Source organism: Salmo salar, chromosome 10 (genome assembly GCF_965601325.2).
Source record: "Salmo salar chromosome 10, fSalSal1, whole genome shotgun sequence".
Taxonomy (NCBI): domain Eukaryota; kingdom Metazoa; phylum Chordata; class Actinopteri; order Salmoniformes; family Salmonidae; genus Salmo; species Salmo salar.
The window spans coordinates 32,017,337-32,030,000 of record NC_138300.1 but is presented as its reverse complement, the minus strand read 5'-3'; the positions used below and the strand labels follow the sequence as shown (position 1 = coordinate 32,030,000).

The following is a 12,664-nucleotide window of genomic DNA, read 5'->3' as shown; positions in this document are numbered from 1 at the left end:
ATCACCACAAAGCCCACCAATCACACGTTAGCTTTTGTTACCACGACAACCTTCATTTTTAATGTACCAGAAAGTACCAATTGTAGTAAATACCAAAGCAGTACAAGGCTATAAAATAAAGCCTTACAGCCAAATATATAGAGACTAAAGCCTGGACATTATTGTCCCTTATAGCTTGCATCTGAGGGTGTGTGTGCGTGTGTGTGCGCATGTGCGTGCATGCATTCGTGCGAGAGAGAGAGAGAGAATGAGTGATGTAATCTGTATTCAAATCTATGACGTGAGGCTTCATTTAGAGTATCAGTCTGATGTATGAACAGCTCTCTCTCCCAGCTAAGTCCCCCTCTTCTCCCTCTCCAATAAAGTGGATCAATGTGGTCTTACCACAGAGAGAGACATGTAATAAACTGGTCTGTCTGTCTGTGGCTTTGTCTCAAATGACACCACATTCATCATGTAGTGCACTACTCTTGGCCACTACTCTTGGCTACTACTGTGTGGACTTTTGAGACAGACAGACAGATTGACACAGGACAATGTCTCTATATGTTTTATTTGCGTTTTGTTCTATTGACTGATGATAGATTGTCCCTGAAGTGTAAGACTATCAAACTAATCCACCTGATTGATCTGTTGTGAATGGAAACGTCAATAAAAACCTGATGGGCCAAAAACGTCTGTCTGTCATAACAGTCTGACTACCACAGATAACTACAACTGCCTGAGTACTCTCTCCATCTCTCCTCCCTCCATCTCTCCTCCGTCTTTCCTAATCCCTCTCTCTCTTCTCGTTCTCTTGTTTATTTCCTCTCTCATCCTTCTTCATCTCTCCATCTCTCTGGTTGTTCATTTCCAGAGGCAGACATCTTTATTCATCTGTTGGTTCCTCTGTTGCACGATTCTAACACGTCTTCTTGCGTGTGTGTGTGTTTGTGTGCGTGTGTGTTAGAGCGTGCTCTATATTCATTCTATTATTTTTAAAGATCAAACAAGAGCCTGGTGATTAATCTCTCTTTCCCACTCCCTCCTTCATCTCCTCAGAAAAAGAGGGAGGAAGGGGAAGGAGGAGGGGCCTTACTCATGCATGTGTGTTAATTTTTCTCTCAGGTTTCAGTGGTGTGTCTGTCAGTAGTGAAGCTGTAGGTGAGGGGTCGTTCCACCTCAAAAACAAAAAAGAGGATTTTGACACCCATCATCTCAGATTGTTCTGAAATTTGTTGTTGTTGTTAAAAACAGATAACATTAGCATTCCTGCAACATTATTTTGTTGAAATATAATTTGATCTCTGAGAAATTAAGGTAATTTGATTGCACCCAAATTGGCCATTTAAATGTATAGGATTAATATAATATTTAATAAATTTAGTACCTAACATCCGATTTGGACCAAACTTTTTTCTAACAATGAGTTAAACATGAGGAATCCAAAGAAATGGTCAAAAGCCACTCACGGACATCCCACATCCCACGGCAATTCCACCACAACAACGAATATATTGTTACACTCATCGATGGAAGGTACGGACCAAGGTGCAGCGTGGTAGGCGTACATCATACTTTATTAGATGAACACCGAAAACAAAACAAATACAAATGTAACGTTCAGTAGGGCTACCCAGCACAGTACCAAAAACAAGATCCCACAAACTAAGGTGGGATAAAGGCTGCCTAAGTATGATCCCCAATCAGAGACAACGATAGACAGCTGCCTCTGATTGGGAACCATACCTGGCAAACAAAGAAATAGAAAAACTAGAATACCCACCCAAATCACACCCTGACCTAACAAAATAGAGAAATAAAAAGGCTCTCTAAGGTCAGGGTGTGACATATATAGTATCAGTTCTCTGTCTGACAAGTAGTATAGAGCTACTCAATGTTAGTATTTTTTGGGGCCCAAATTGGATGATAGGTACTATATTTATTGAATATTATATCAATTCTATAAATTTAAATGGCAAATTCTGGTGCAATCAAATTACCTTAATTACCTTAAAATCTAATTATATTTCAACAAAATAACATTGCAGGAATACTAATGTTATCTTTTTCTAAATACGGAAACAATTTCAGAACAATCTGAGATGGCTTGTTGAAATGGCTTGTTGAAATGACATGGAATGACCCTGAGGGTATTCTCAAATCATCTCTATCCCATTGGAAACCTGCTCCAATCACTCACACAACTCCACCAATCAGATCCAAGCAGAGAGGAGAGGCTTGTACCTGATAAATGCTCTCTTCTGATTGGTCGCGGATGGGCTCGTGTCCCGCCTCAAACACAATGTACTACAACACAGGCAGCAGGAAGAGGAGAGGAGAGGAGGAATAAAGAGAAAAATAGGAAATAGGAATTGAAGAAAAAGGACAGGCTGAGAATATGATGCAAAGATGTGATTGCTCAGACAGAATCATCTGTAGGTCTCGCCCGCAAGCAATCCCAGAAAACTTCACACACACCTCCATTCATCTGACAAGAATCCTGGGACTCCCCACAATTCCCCACAGACACAGATAAACAGGGAAGGAGATTGAAAGAAGCATTAAAAAGAAACATACTGATTGGATAGACAGCATTAGAGAAGCATTCCGATTGGTGTTTAGAAGTTACCTGGTAGACAGGATCCTCCAAATCTTCCTCCAGAATAGTCTGAAGACATAGGGATGGATGGATGGAGAGGGGGAGAAAGGAGAGAGGGAAGAAGATCAGTGTAGTTGACAGATAGAGGCAGCAGCACCAACAATAATCAGATAGTAAACATTGTGTGTATTGTGTGTGTGTGTACCTGGTACACAGCCTGTTCACACTGTTTGTCCTTCTGGGCTTTCTTCTCCATCTCCTCTCTCTGTTTGATCTGATAGATGAGCTGGAACAGGTCCCGAAGGTCCAGGATCACTGGCTCTGCCTGAGAGGGGGAGAGGAAGTAAAACACTTATATACAGTTGAAGTCGGAAGTTTACATACACTTAGGTTGGAGTCATTGAAACTCGTTTTTCAACCACTCCACAAATTTCTTGTTAACAAAATATAGTTTTGGGAAGTCGGTTAGGACATCTACTTTGTGCACGACACAAGTAATTTTTCCAACAATGGTTTCCAAACAGATTATTTAACTTCTAATTCACTGTATCACAATTCCAGTGGGTCAGAAGTTTACATACACTAAGTTGACTGTGCCTTTAAACAGCTTGGAAAATTCCAGAAAATGATGTCATTACTTTAGAAGCTTCTGACAGGCTAATTGACATAATTTGAGTCAATTGGAGGTGTACCTGTGGATGTATTTCAAACTCAGTGCCTCTTTGCTTGACATGGGAAAATCAAAATAAATCAGCCAAGACCTGGTTCATCAAGTCTGGTTCATCATTGGGAGCAATTTCCAAACGCCTGAAGGTACCACGTTCATCTGTACAAACAATCATACCGCTCAGGAAGGAGATGCGTTCTGTCTCCTAGAGATGAAAGTACTTTGGTACGAAAAGTGCAAATCAATCCCAGAACAACAGCAAAGGACCTTGTGAAGATGCTGGAGGAAACAGGTACAAAAGTATCTATGTCCACAGTAAAACGAGTCCTATATCGACATAATCTGAAAGGCCGCTCAGAAAGGAAGAAGCCACTGCTCCAAAACCTCCATAAAAAAGCCAGACTATGGTTTGCAACTGCACATGGGGACAAAGATCATACTTTTTGGACAAATGTCCTCTGGTCTGATGAAACAAAAATATAACTGTTTGGCCATAATGACCATCGTTATGTTTGGAGGAAAAAGGGGGAGGCTTGCAAGCCGAAGAACACCATCCCAACCGTGAAGCACGGGGGTGGCAGCATCATGTTGTGGGGGTGCGTTCCTGCAGGAGGGACTGGTGCACTTCACAAAATAGATGGCATCATGAGGGAGGAATATTATGTGGATATATTGAAGCAACATCTCAAGACATCAGTCAGGAAGTTAAAGATTGGTCGCAAATGGGTCTTCCAAATGGACAACGACCCCAAGCATATTTCCAAAGTTGTGGCAAAATGGCTTAAGGACAACAAAGTCAAGGTATTGGAGTGGCCATCACAAAGCCCTGACCTCCATCCTACAGAAAATTTGTTGGCAGAACTGAAAAAGTGTGTGCGAGCAAGGAGGCCTACAAACCTGACTCAGTATCACCAGCTCTATCAGGAGGAATGGGCCAAAATTCACCCAACTTATTGTGGGAAGCTCGTGGAAGGCTACCCAAAAAGTTTGACCCAAGTTAAACAATTTAAAGGCAATGCTACCAAATACTAATTGAATGTATGTAAACTTCTGACCCACTGGGAATGTGATGAAAGAAATAAAAGCTGAAATAAATAATTCTCTCTACTATTATTCTGACATTTCACTTTCTTAAAATAAAGTAGTGATCCTAACTGACCTAAAACAGGGAATGTTTACTAGGATTAAATGTCAGGAATTGTGGAAAACTGAGTTTAAATGTATTTGGCTAAGGTGTATGTAAACTTCCGACTTCAACGGTATCTCTGTGGTTAACACAACACAAACGCAAGCACGCATATATACAGGCAGAGATACCCTCACACACAAATACACAAGCATATGAGCACACACGAATGCACAAACACATCAACTCACATCCACAGTGTAATACAGCATTTACTGTCCTTTGACACGCACAGGCTTTAAGGGGTGAGACTGGGGAACAATGAAATATAGAACATATTTAATATTTGATTGAGGCCTAACAGGGAGTTTACAGACAGTGTTTGGAGAACTACATGGACATCCCCAGTATAGTGTTGGGTTCCTACTTCGTCTGAACTCTGATCCAGTCTTATTTAAATCATGTAGTGTGTCTGACCTCTCCCTCCTCTCATTCAGACCAACTCTCATCCCTTTCTCTTCTCTTTCATCATTTCTTTCTTTCCTCTCTGTCAGATCCACTGCTCCCTCTCTCGTCTCGCTCTCATCTCTCTCTCTCTCTCGTCTCTCTCTCTCGTCTCTGTATAATAAGGAATGAACAGAGAGACATATCTGTCTTGTCATCTCTGTATTCTCAGAAAACACTGCAGGTACTGAACTCTTGGCAACCTCAGAGGAATACATGGCAGCTTGCTGGATTGTGTGTGTCAAAGGGCTGCAGGTCAGTTCCTGTGAGGATGGATGGGTTGATAGAGACAGTGACACACACTCACACTCATCAATATGGCATCAAAGAGCAGAGAGACGGCCTCAGATGAAACACAGACAAAACACAAGACACACAGACACAAATAATGTCAGTTAAACCAGAAGTAAAATCCAGAGTAATTCGGTCAGCTGGGTGACTTCTGGGCCTATACGTGTCTGAAAATTGAAAGCTCCGGCGGATTACGAAGTCTCAATCCTTGCAAAAGAAAACTCTCAGCCAAAGCTGCCCCCGCCCTCCCTTCTGATCCGTGTGGACACATGCCGAAAGTACTCGAAGTGAAGCAGTTTAAGCACCGCCTTCCCCCAATCCTGTTATGTCCATATTAGGGATGTGACAAATGGAAAAAAGGTATGTTAAAAAGATAAGGAAAATTCATACAATTCCACATGAATTTACAATGCAGATGGCCTATATTGTCCCTCCCATGGACAGAGAGAGATAAGATGATCAATTATGCTGCTGCTGCATTTGCTTTTCCCGACAGTGGTCATAGAGCTTGAGGCTCCGTGTGGGAAGTTTTTAGGACATTTCTAGACTAATCAATGGAAGATGGAATTAAAATCACAGTACTAAAAGTTAAATAAGAAGGACAGGATACAACACTAAGAGCCCACAGGTAGGCTGCTACAGTACATAATAATCTGAATGTAGTTGTTGTTATTTACTGTAAGGGGAGAAAGCGCACAGTTAAAGTTATGTAGTCTCAATTAGCTTAGCTAATGTTAGCTCGCTAGCGCATCAGATAAGAAACTGAAAACCACGTACCACCGCAAAACTGAAAGCACTTACCACCACATTTAATCATGGCAAGGTGACTGGAAACATGGCCGAATACAAACAGTGTCTTTATTCCCTCCGTAAGGCAATCAAACAAGCAAAGCATCAGTATACAGACAAAGTGGAGTCGCAATTCAACGGCTCAAACAGAAGACGTATGTGGCAGGGTCTACAGACAATCACCGATTATAAAAAGAAAACCAGCCCCGTGGCAGACATCGACGTCTTGCTTCCAGACAAATTAAACAACTTCTTTGCGCACTTTGAGGACAATACAGTGCCACCGACGTGGCCCACTACCAAAGACTGTGGGCTCTCCTTCTCCGTGGACATGAGTAAAACATTTAAACGTGTTAACCCTTGCAAGGCTGCCAGCCTAGATGGCACCCCTAGACCCGACCTCAGAGCTTGCGCAGACCAGCTGGCTGGTGTGTTTACGGACATATTCAATCAATCCCTATCCCAGTCTGCTGTCTCCATATGCTTCAAGATAGCCACCATTGTTCCTGTTCCCAAGAAAGCTAAGGTAATTGAACTAAATGACTATCGCCCCTTAGCACTCAGTTCTGTCATCATGAAGTGTTTTGAAAGACTAGTCAAGGATCATATCACCTCCATCCTACCTGTCACCCTAGACCCACTCCAATTTGCTTACTGCCCCAATTGGTCCACAGATGATGCAATCGCCATCACACTGCACACTGCCGTATCCCATCTGGACAAGAGGAATACCTATGTAAGAATGCTGTTCATTGACTATAGCCCAGCATTCAACACCATAGTACCCTCCAAGCTCACCATTAAGCTTGAGACCCTGGGTCTGAACCCCGCTCTGTGCAATTGGGTCCTGGACTTGCTGACTGGCCGCCCCCAAGTGGTGAAGGTAGGAAACAACATCTACACTTCATTGATCCTCAACACGGGGGCCCCACAAGGGTGTGTGCTCAGCCCCCTCCTGTACCCATGTTTACCCATGACTGTGGCCATGCACGCCTCTAACTCAATCATCAAGTTTGCAGACGACACTACAGTAGAAGGCTTGATTACCAACAACGACGAGACTGCCGACCGGGAGTCTGTCGGCAGTCTCACTCAGTGTCAGCAGAACAAAATATATGATCGTGGACTTCAGGAAACAGCAAAGGGAGCACCCCCCCTATCCACATCAACGGGACAGCAGTGGAGAAGGTGGAAAGTTTTAAGTTCCTCGGTGTACATAACGCCGAAAAACTGAAATGGTCCACGCACACAGACAGTGTGGTGAAGAAGGCGCAACAGCGCCTCTTCAACTTCAGGAGGCTGAAAACCTTAACTAACGTTTACAGATGCACAATTGAGAGCATCCTGTTGGGCTGTATCACCACCTGGTACGGCAACTGCACCGCCCACAACCACAGGGCTCTCCAGAGGGTGGTGCGGTCTGCACAACACATCACCAGGGGCAAACTACCTGCCCTCCAGGACACCTACAACACCTGATGTTACAGGAAGGCAAAAAAGATAATCAAGGACAATAACCACCCGAGCCACTGCCTGTTCACCCCGCTTCCATCCAGAAGGCGAGGTCAGTACAGGTGCATCAAAGCTGGGACAGAGAGATTGAAAAACAGCTTCTATCTCAAGGCCATCAGATAGAGAGGTGGCTGCCTACCACAGAGAGGTGGCTGCCTACCTACAGACTTGATAACATTGGCCACTTTAATAAATGGAACACTAGTCACTTTAATAATGGCACTTTAAAGAATGTTTACATATCTCACATTACTCATCTCATATGTATATACTGTATACTGTATCCTTCACTATCTATTCTTTACTATCGATTGCATCTTAGCCATATATTTTATACTTACATATTCTTATCCCATTCCTTTACTAGATTGTATTAGGTTTTGTTGTGGAATTGTTAGATATTACCTGTTAGATACTGCTGCACTGTCGGAACTAGAAGTACAAGCATTTCGCTACACTCGCAATAACATCTGCTAACCATGTGTATGTGACCAATAAAATGTGATTTGATTTGAGATGACAAATAACTAGCAATAAGTTAGTCTACCAGTGTGAGTCGACTTGGTTGTGATGTGCAGTTCGTGAACGATTCGTTGTTTTTGAACAACTCTTTTTACTGACTCGAGTCATGATTCTTTTTCCAAGTAACTCATTCATTTTAGTTGTTCATTTGACCTGCTGACCGCAATTCATTTTATAGCAGGATTAATATGCGCTCCATAGAGAAGACACTGTATACCTGCTAATAAAGGACTATAAACGGCCCAGTGCAGTACTTTTGTAAAAAAACAAACAAAAAAAAAAACATGAATATATATTTTTACATTCACATTTTTCAGGGGGTGCTGCAGCCCCCTCTACTTCCCACGGCTATTGCTGCTACAGTTCGGAAATTATATGTGCTTATCTCCCTCGCAGCAGTCGAGTCATTCTGCCAAGAATCGTTCACAAATCTAGTACGGTTGCGGATGCAACTAGACCTCGTTTCAAATGTATCAATAAATAATCTCATTTGTATGGCTAGCAATCACAAATGTATATTGTTTAATGCACACTTTATAAGTCTCATTCACAAATGACTATGGTGAACGAAAATCACGACTCATTCAAGTTTTCAGTTCATCACTCACTGGTAAGGAGTCCTGTGGGCTCTGGGCGCTACTGAATTAAATGAATGAAATGAGTCGAAAGATTAAACATTTTACTGAATGAGTTGAAAAGATCTGAGTCAGTAAAAAGAGCCGAAACTCTCAATACTCCGCTTCCCTGCATCACTCACAGATGCACACTGCACGGCCCCTCCCTGCTCTCCTCATCACTCACATTGCACGGCCCCTCCCTGCTCTCCTCATCACTCACACCGCACAGCCCCTCCCTGCTCCCCTCATCACTCACACTGCCCCTCCCTGCTCTCCTCATCACTCACACTGCACGGCCCCTCCCTGCTCTCCTCATCACTCACACTGCACAGCCCCTCCCTGCTCTCCTCATCACTCACACTGCACGGCCCCTCCCTGCTCTCCTCATCACTCACACTGCACAGCCCCTCCCTGCTCTCCTCATCACTCACACTGCACGGCCCCTCCCTGCTCTCCTCATCACTCACACTGCACGGCACCTCCCTGCTCCCATCATCACTCACACTGCACGGCCCCTCCCTGCTCCCCTCATCACTCACACTGCACAGCCCCTCCCTGCTCTCCTCATCACTCACACTGCACAGCCCCTCCCTGCTCTCCTCATCACTCACACTGCACGGCACCTCCCTGCATTTCTCACACCGCACGGCACCTCCCTGCATTACTCACACCGCACGGCACCTCCCTGCATTACTCACACCGCACGGCACCTCCCTGCTCCCCTCATCACGGTCTGGAGATGGCATAGCCTAATACAGAAGCATGTCAGTTCTATATATTCCTAAATAAATGATTTCCTCTGTTTGCACTGAACTGACATGTATGATTGTTGTTGATGCTCCGATGTTCAGATGAAGGGAATTAAATAGTCTATAATGCGCACCACACGGCGCTCAACTTAAACTGCAGTGTGTAGCTTACTGTAGCTGCTGGAAAAGTAATTCAAAGCCTATACTTTATCACTCAGGACATGATAACTTTCCAGTGTGCTGCTATTTTTGCCATTTAATGTTGTTAATAAAACAAAATCAGACAACCCATAGTATAATAGTTTACCTATTTACCTAGTCATTTACATTCAGTGGTGACCCATCATTCAGGGCAGGTGTGGCAGAGCCCCGCCTGTTTTAAGCCCTACCCGTTAAGCCAAAAAAAAAATGCTTTCTGTGGTGGAGGGGCAGCCAGCGAAAGCAGAGCGTAGGCGTTGGGAATTTTCTCTAGTTGCGCCATGATTGGCTCAGTGTTCTGTCACTCATGGGGACACTACGTCACCGAAGAATCTTCAGGGAGAGCTAGGCAGTTCAAGCCCCCTTGGGTGCTGCCATTGATTTACATTAGAAGTGCCTATCCAAAAAGGCTCAAGGTCCTTGGCCACAGCTAAAATGACATCAAATCACATTATATCTACTGTAGCTTTGATTGGACTGATCATGTCAAAGTCATACTTTCAAAATCTTAGCAACAAATGTACTGTAGACAAGCAGTCATCATCATGAATCACGTTAACAATCTACTGGCAAATTCTTTTCAATTCTTGTCATATGAAGAGAAATTATAGATAGAACGTCTCGGTGATCATCGGCCATTAGACATTACACAAGTCGGGAATCACAAATTCCACAATGAGGAAGGAATCAATGGCTCAGAGGCTAACTGCGATGCAAAGTAATCACTATTTTGCTTCCCCTGCCTGCTATTCGGTGGAGAGGGTGTGTGGTCCAAGTCTGGGTTTAAGGATTTAAAACATCTGTCTGAAAGGGTCTCTTTTACAAGCATAATAGGATTAACATTCACAATCAACACCAAGGGCCAGAAATGGTTGAATCCATTGGCCATGCTGTCAATCATTGGCCATGCTGCCGGGTTCAAAACAACTGGAAACACAGAACTTGGAACCGAGAAATCTCAGACTTCGGTGCATTCAAGACAATTGGGAACTCTGGAGAAAAAAACGAGCTCCGACTGGGAAAATACACTTTGAACGCTCATCCAACTCGGCATTCCAAGTTGGGAACTCGGTCGGGTCTCTTTCTAGAGCTCCGACTTTCTGACCTGAAGATCACTGACATCATGATTTGACCTGTTGTTTTTTTCCAGAGTTCCCAGTTGTCTTGAAAGCCCCATAAATCCAAACCAAAAATAGGCCTCTCTCTTGTATGCTGCTGCATAAATGATGTAATAAGCCAGGGATATATGTATACTGTAGCTAAGAAAGTAAAACTAAGTCTATGTTGTGTAGTAAGCTGTTAGTAGCCCATGCGTCTCACCCTAAGAATTTGGTCCCTCTCCCCCTCAGAACTTAGCCTACTGTTCTGACTTAGTGGTGCACATGTAGCATATAGCCAGTTTTAGAGAAATGTCATCATCGAATATTGTAAAAGCTTTCATTGTCTGCTTATATGCCCCCGTTATTTATCCTACGTTTCTGACTTGGTGTACAGGGAGAATACTGCAAGGACGGCCCATGTTCTGAATTCTGTCGCTATCCATTTCAAAAGTGCTGAACAAAAAGGCATATTGTCCATCTGAGTTCACTCATTAATGTCTTAATTACGGCTTAACTCTTATCCGCTTATCGTTCCCTTACGCCATAGTTTGTACATCTTAATTGTTATATTGTTTATATAGGTCTCTGTCATTAGTAGGCAATGTTGGAATGATGCATATCTATGTTTTGCTTACTTTGTGAATTATAATTAGCTCATGTGCTTTTCCTCACGATGAAGGGATACTATAATGTTGTTGTGTCTGTAACCATGTTTGCCAGTAAAAGTTCAGTAACAGACCCATGTAATTCCAGTTGATATTGTGAGGGTTGTTTTGTTTGCGCAATGCGCTGTCTGTATGTCATTATAGGCCTATAGTCTATAAAAGTGGATCCTCGTGATTGTATTTTCATTCCTTTTAGACCACGTAAGCCTAATGAAATACTTCAAATGGTAGGCTAAAGTTGGGGGGGGGGGGGGGGTCTTGGTGAGAACATGCTGTGGGATTATATAAAATACTCTTTGAAGTGGTAGGGTTCCAGATGTTTTCAGAAGATTGGCAGAGACTCTGCCAGGACAGAGAACTTGGACTGGGGTGAGCGGGAGCTGCCCTCCTGTAGGGGTGGGAGGGCCAAGAGACCGTAGGTGGCCGAACGGAGTGCTCGGGTTGGGGTGTAGGGTTTGAGCATAGCCTGAAGGTAGGGAGGGTGTCACGTCCTGACCTTAGAGATCCCTTTTATTCTCTATTTGGTTAGGTCAGGGTGTGATTAGGGTGGGAAATCTATGTTTTCTATTTCTTTGTTGGCTGGGTATGGTTCTCAATCAGAGGGAGCTGTCTATCGTTGTCTCTGATTGGGGATCATACTTAGGCAGCCTTTTTCCACCTTTAGTTTGTGGGATCTTGTTTTTGGTACTGTGCTGTATGCCCTACTGAACGTCACGTTTTCGTTTTGTATTTATTTTGGTTTTGTTTTGGTGTTCATCTAATAAAGAAAGATGTACTCTTACCATGCTGCACCTTGGTCTAATTCTTCCCTCAACGAACGTAACAGAAGATCCTACCACAAACGGACCAAGCAGCGTGGCCAGGAGGAGCAGACATCCTGGACATGGGAGGATATCTTGGACGGAAAGGGATCCTGGACGTTGGAGGAGATCCAGGCAGGAATGGATCACCTTCCATGGGAGCAGACGGAGGCAGCGAGGGAGGATCAACGGTGACTCCGAAGTTCACGACCACGACGGAAGCCCGAGAGGCAGGCCCCCCCCCCCCCCAAAGATTGGGGGGGTGGGCATACGGGGTGGTCGGCGGAGCCGAGGTGTGAACCAGAGCCAGTCAGGGAGTCGAGTGAGGAACCCGACGAAAGATTCCAGAGAGAGGTGTTGGCATTGAGAGCGCTGCAGAGCGGGCGTGCTGAGGAGCGTGCCACAGGATGTTTTTGTGCTGGTCAAGGGCAGTCAAGTCTGGAGTGAACCAAGGGCTATATCTATTCTTAGTTCTACATTTTTTGAATGGGGCATGCTTATTTAAGATGGTGAGGAAAGCACTTTTAAAGAGCAACCAGGCAT

General features: G+C 43.9%; 1 protein-coding gene across 3 annotated transcripts in view; it reads right to left on the bottom strand.

The window, feature by feature from the left end:
* The window catches only part of LOC106560226 (disabled homolog 1), a 108,857-nt gene that overhangs the window by 26,422 nt on the left and 69,771 nt on the right, over nt 1–12,664 (bottom strand). For 2 of the 3 annotated variants that reach the window (XM_014122857.3, XM_014122862.3), the window contains exons 6-8: nt 2,787–2,906; nt 2,612–2,650; nt 2,227–2,289 (exon numbers count right to left, since the gene is read on the bottom strand). In XM_014122857.3, coding sequence (XP_013978332.1) covers nt 2,227–2,289; nt 2,612–2,650; nt 2,787–2,906 — 222 coding nt within the window. The remainder of the gene's footprint in view (nt 1–2,226; nt 2,290–2,611; nt 2,651–2,786; nt 2,907–12,664) is intronic. The other variant, XM_014122864.3, reaches the window with a different exon arrangement.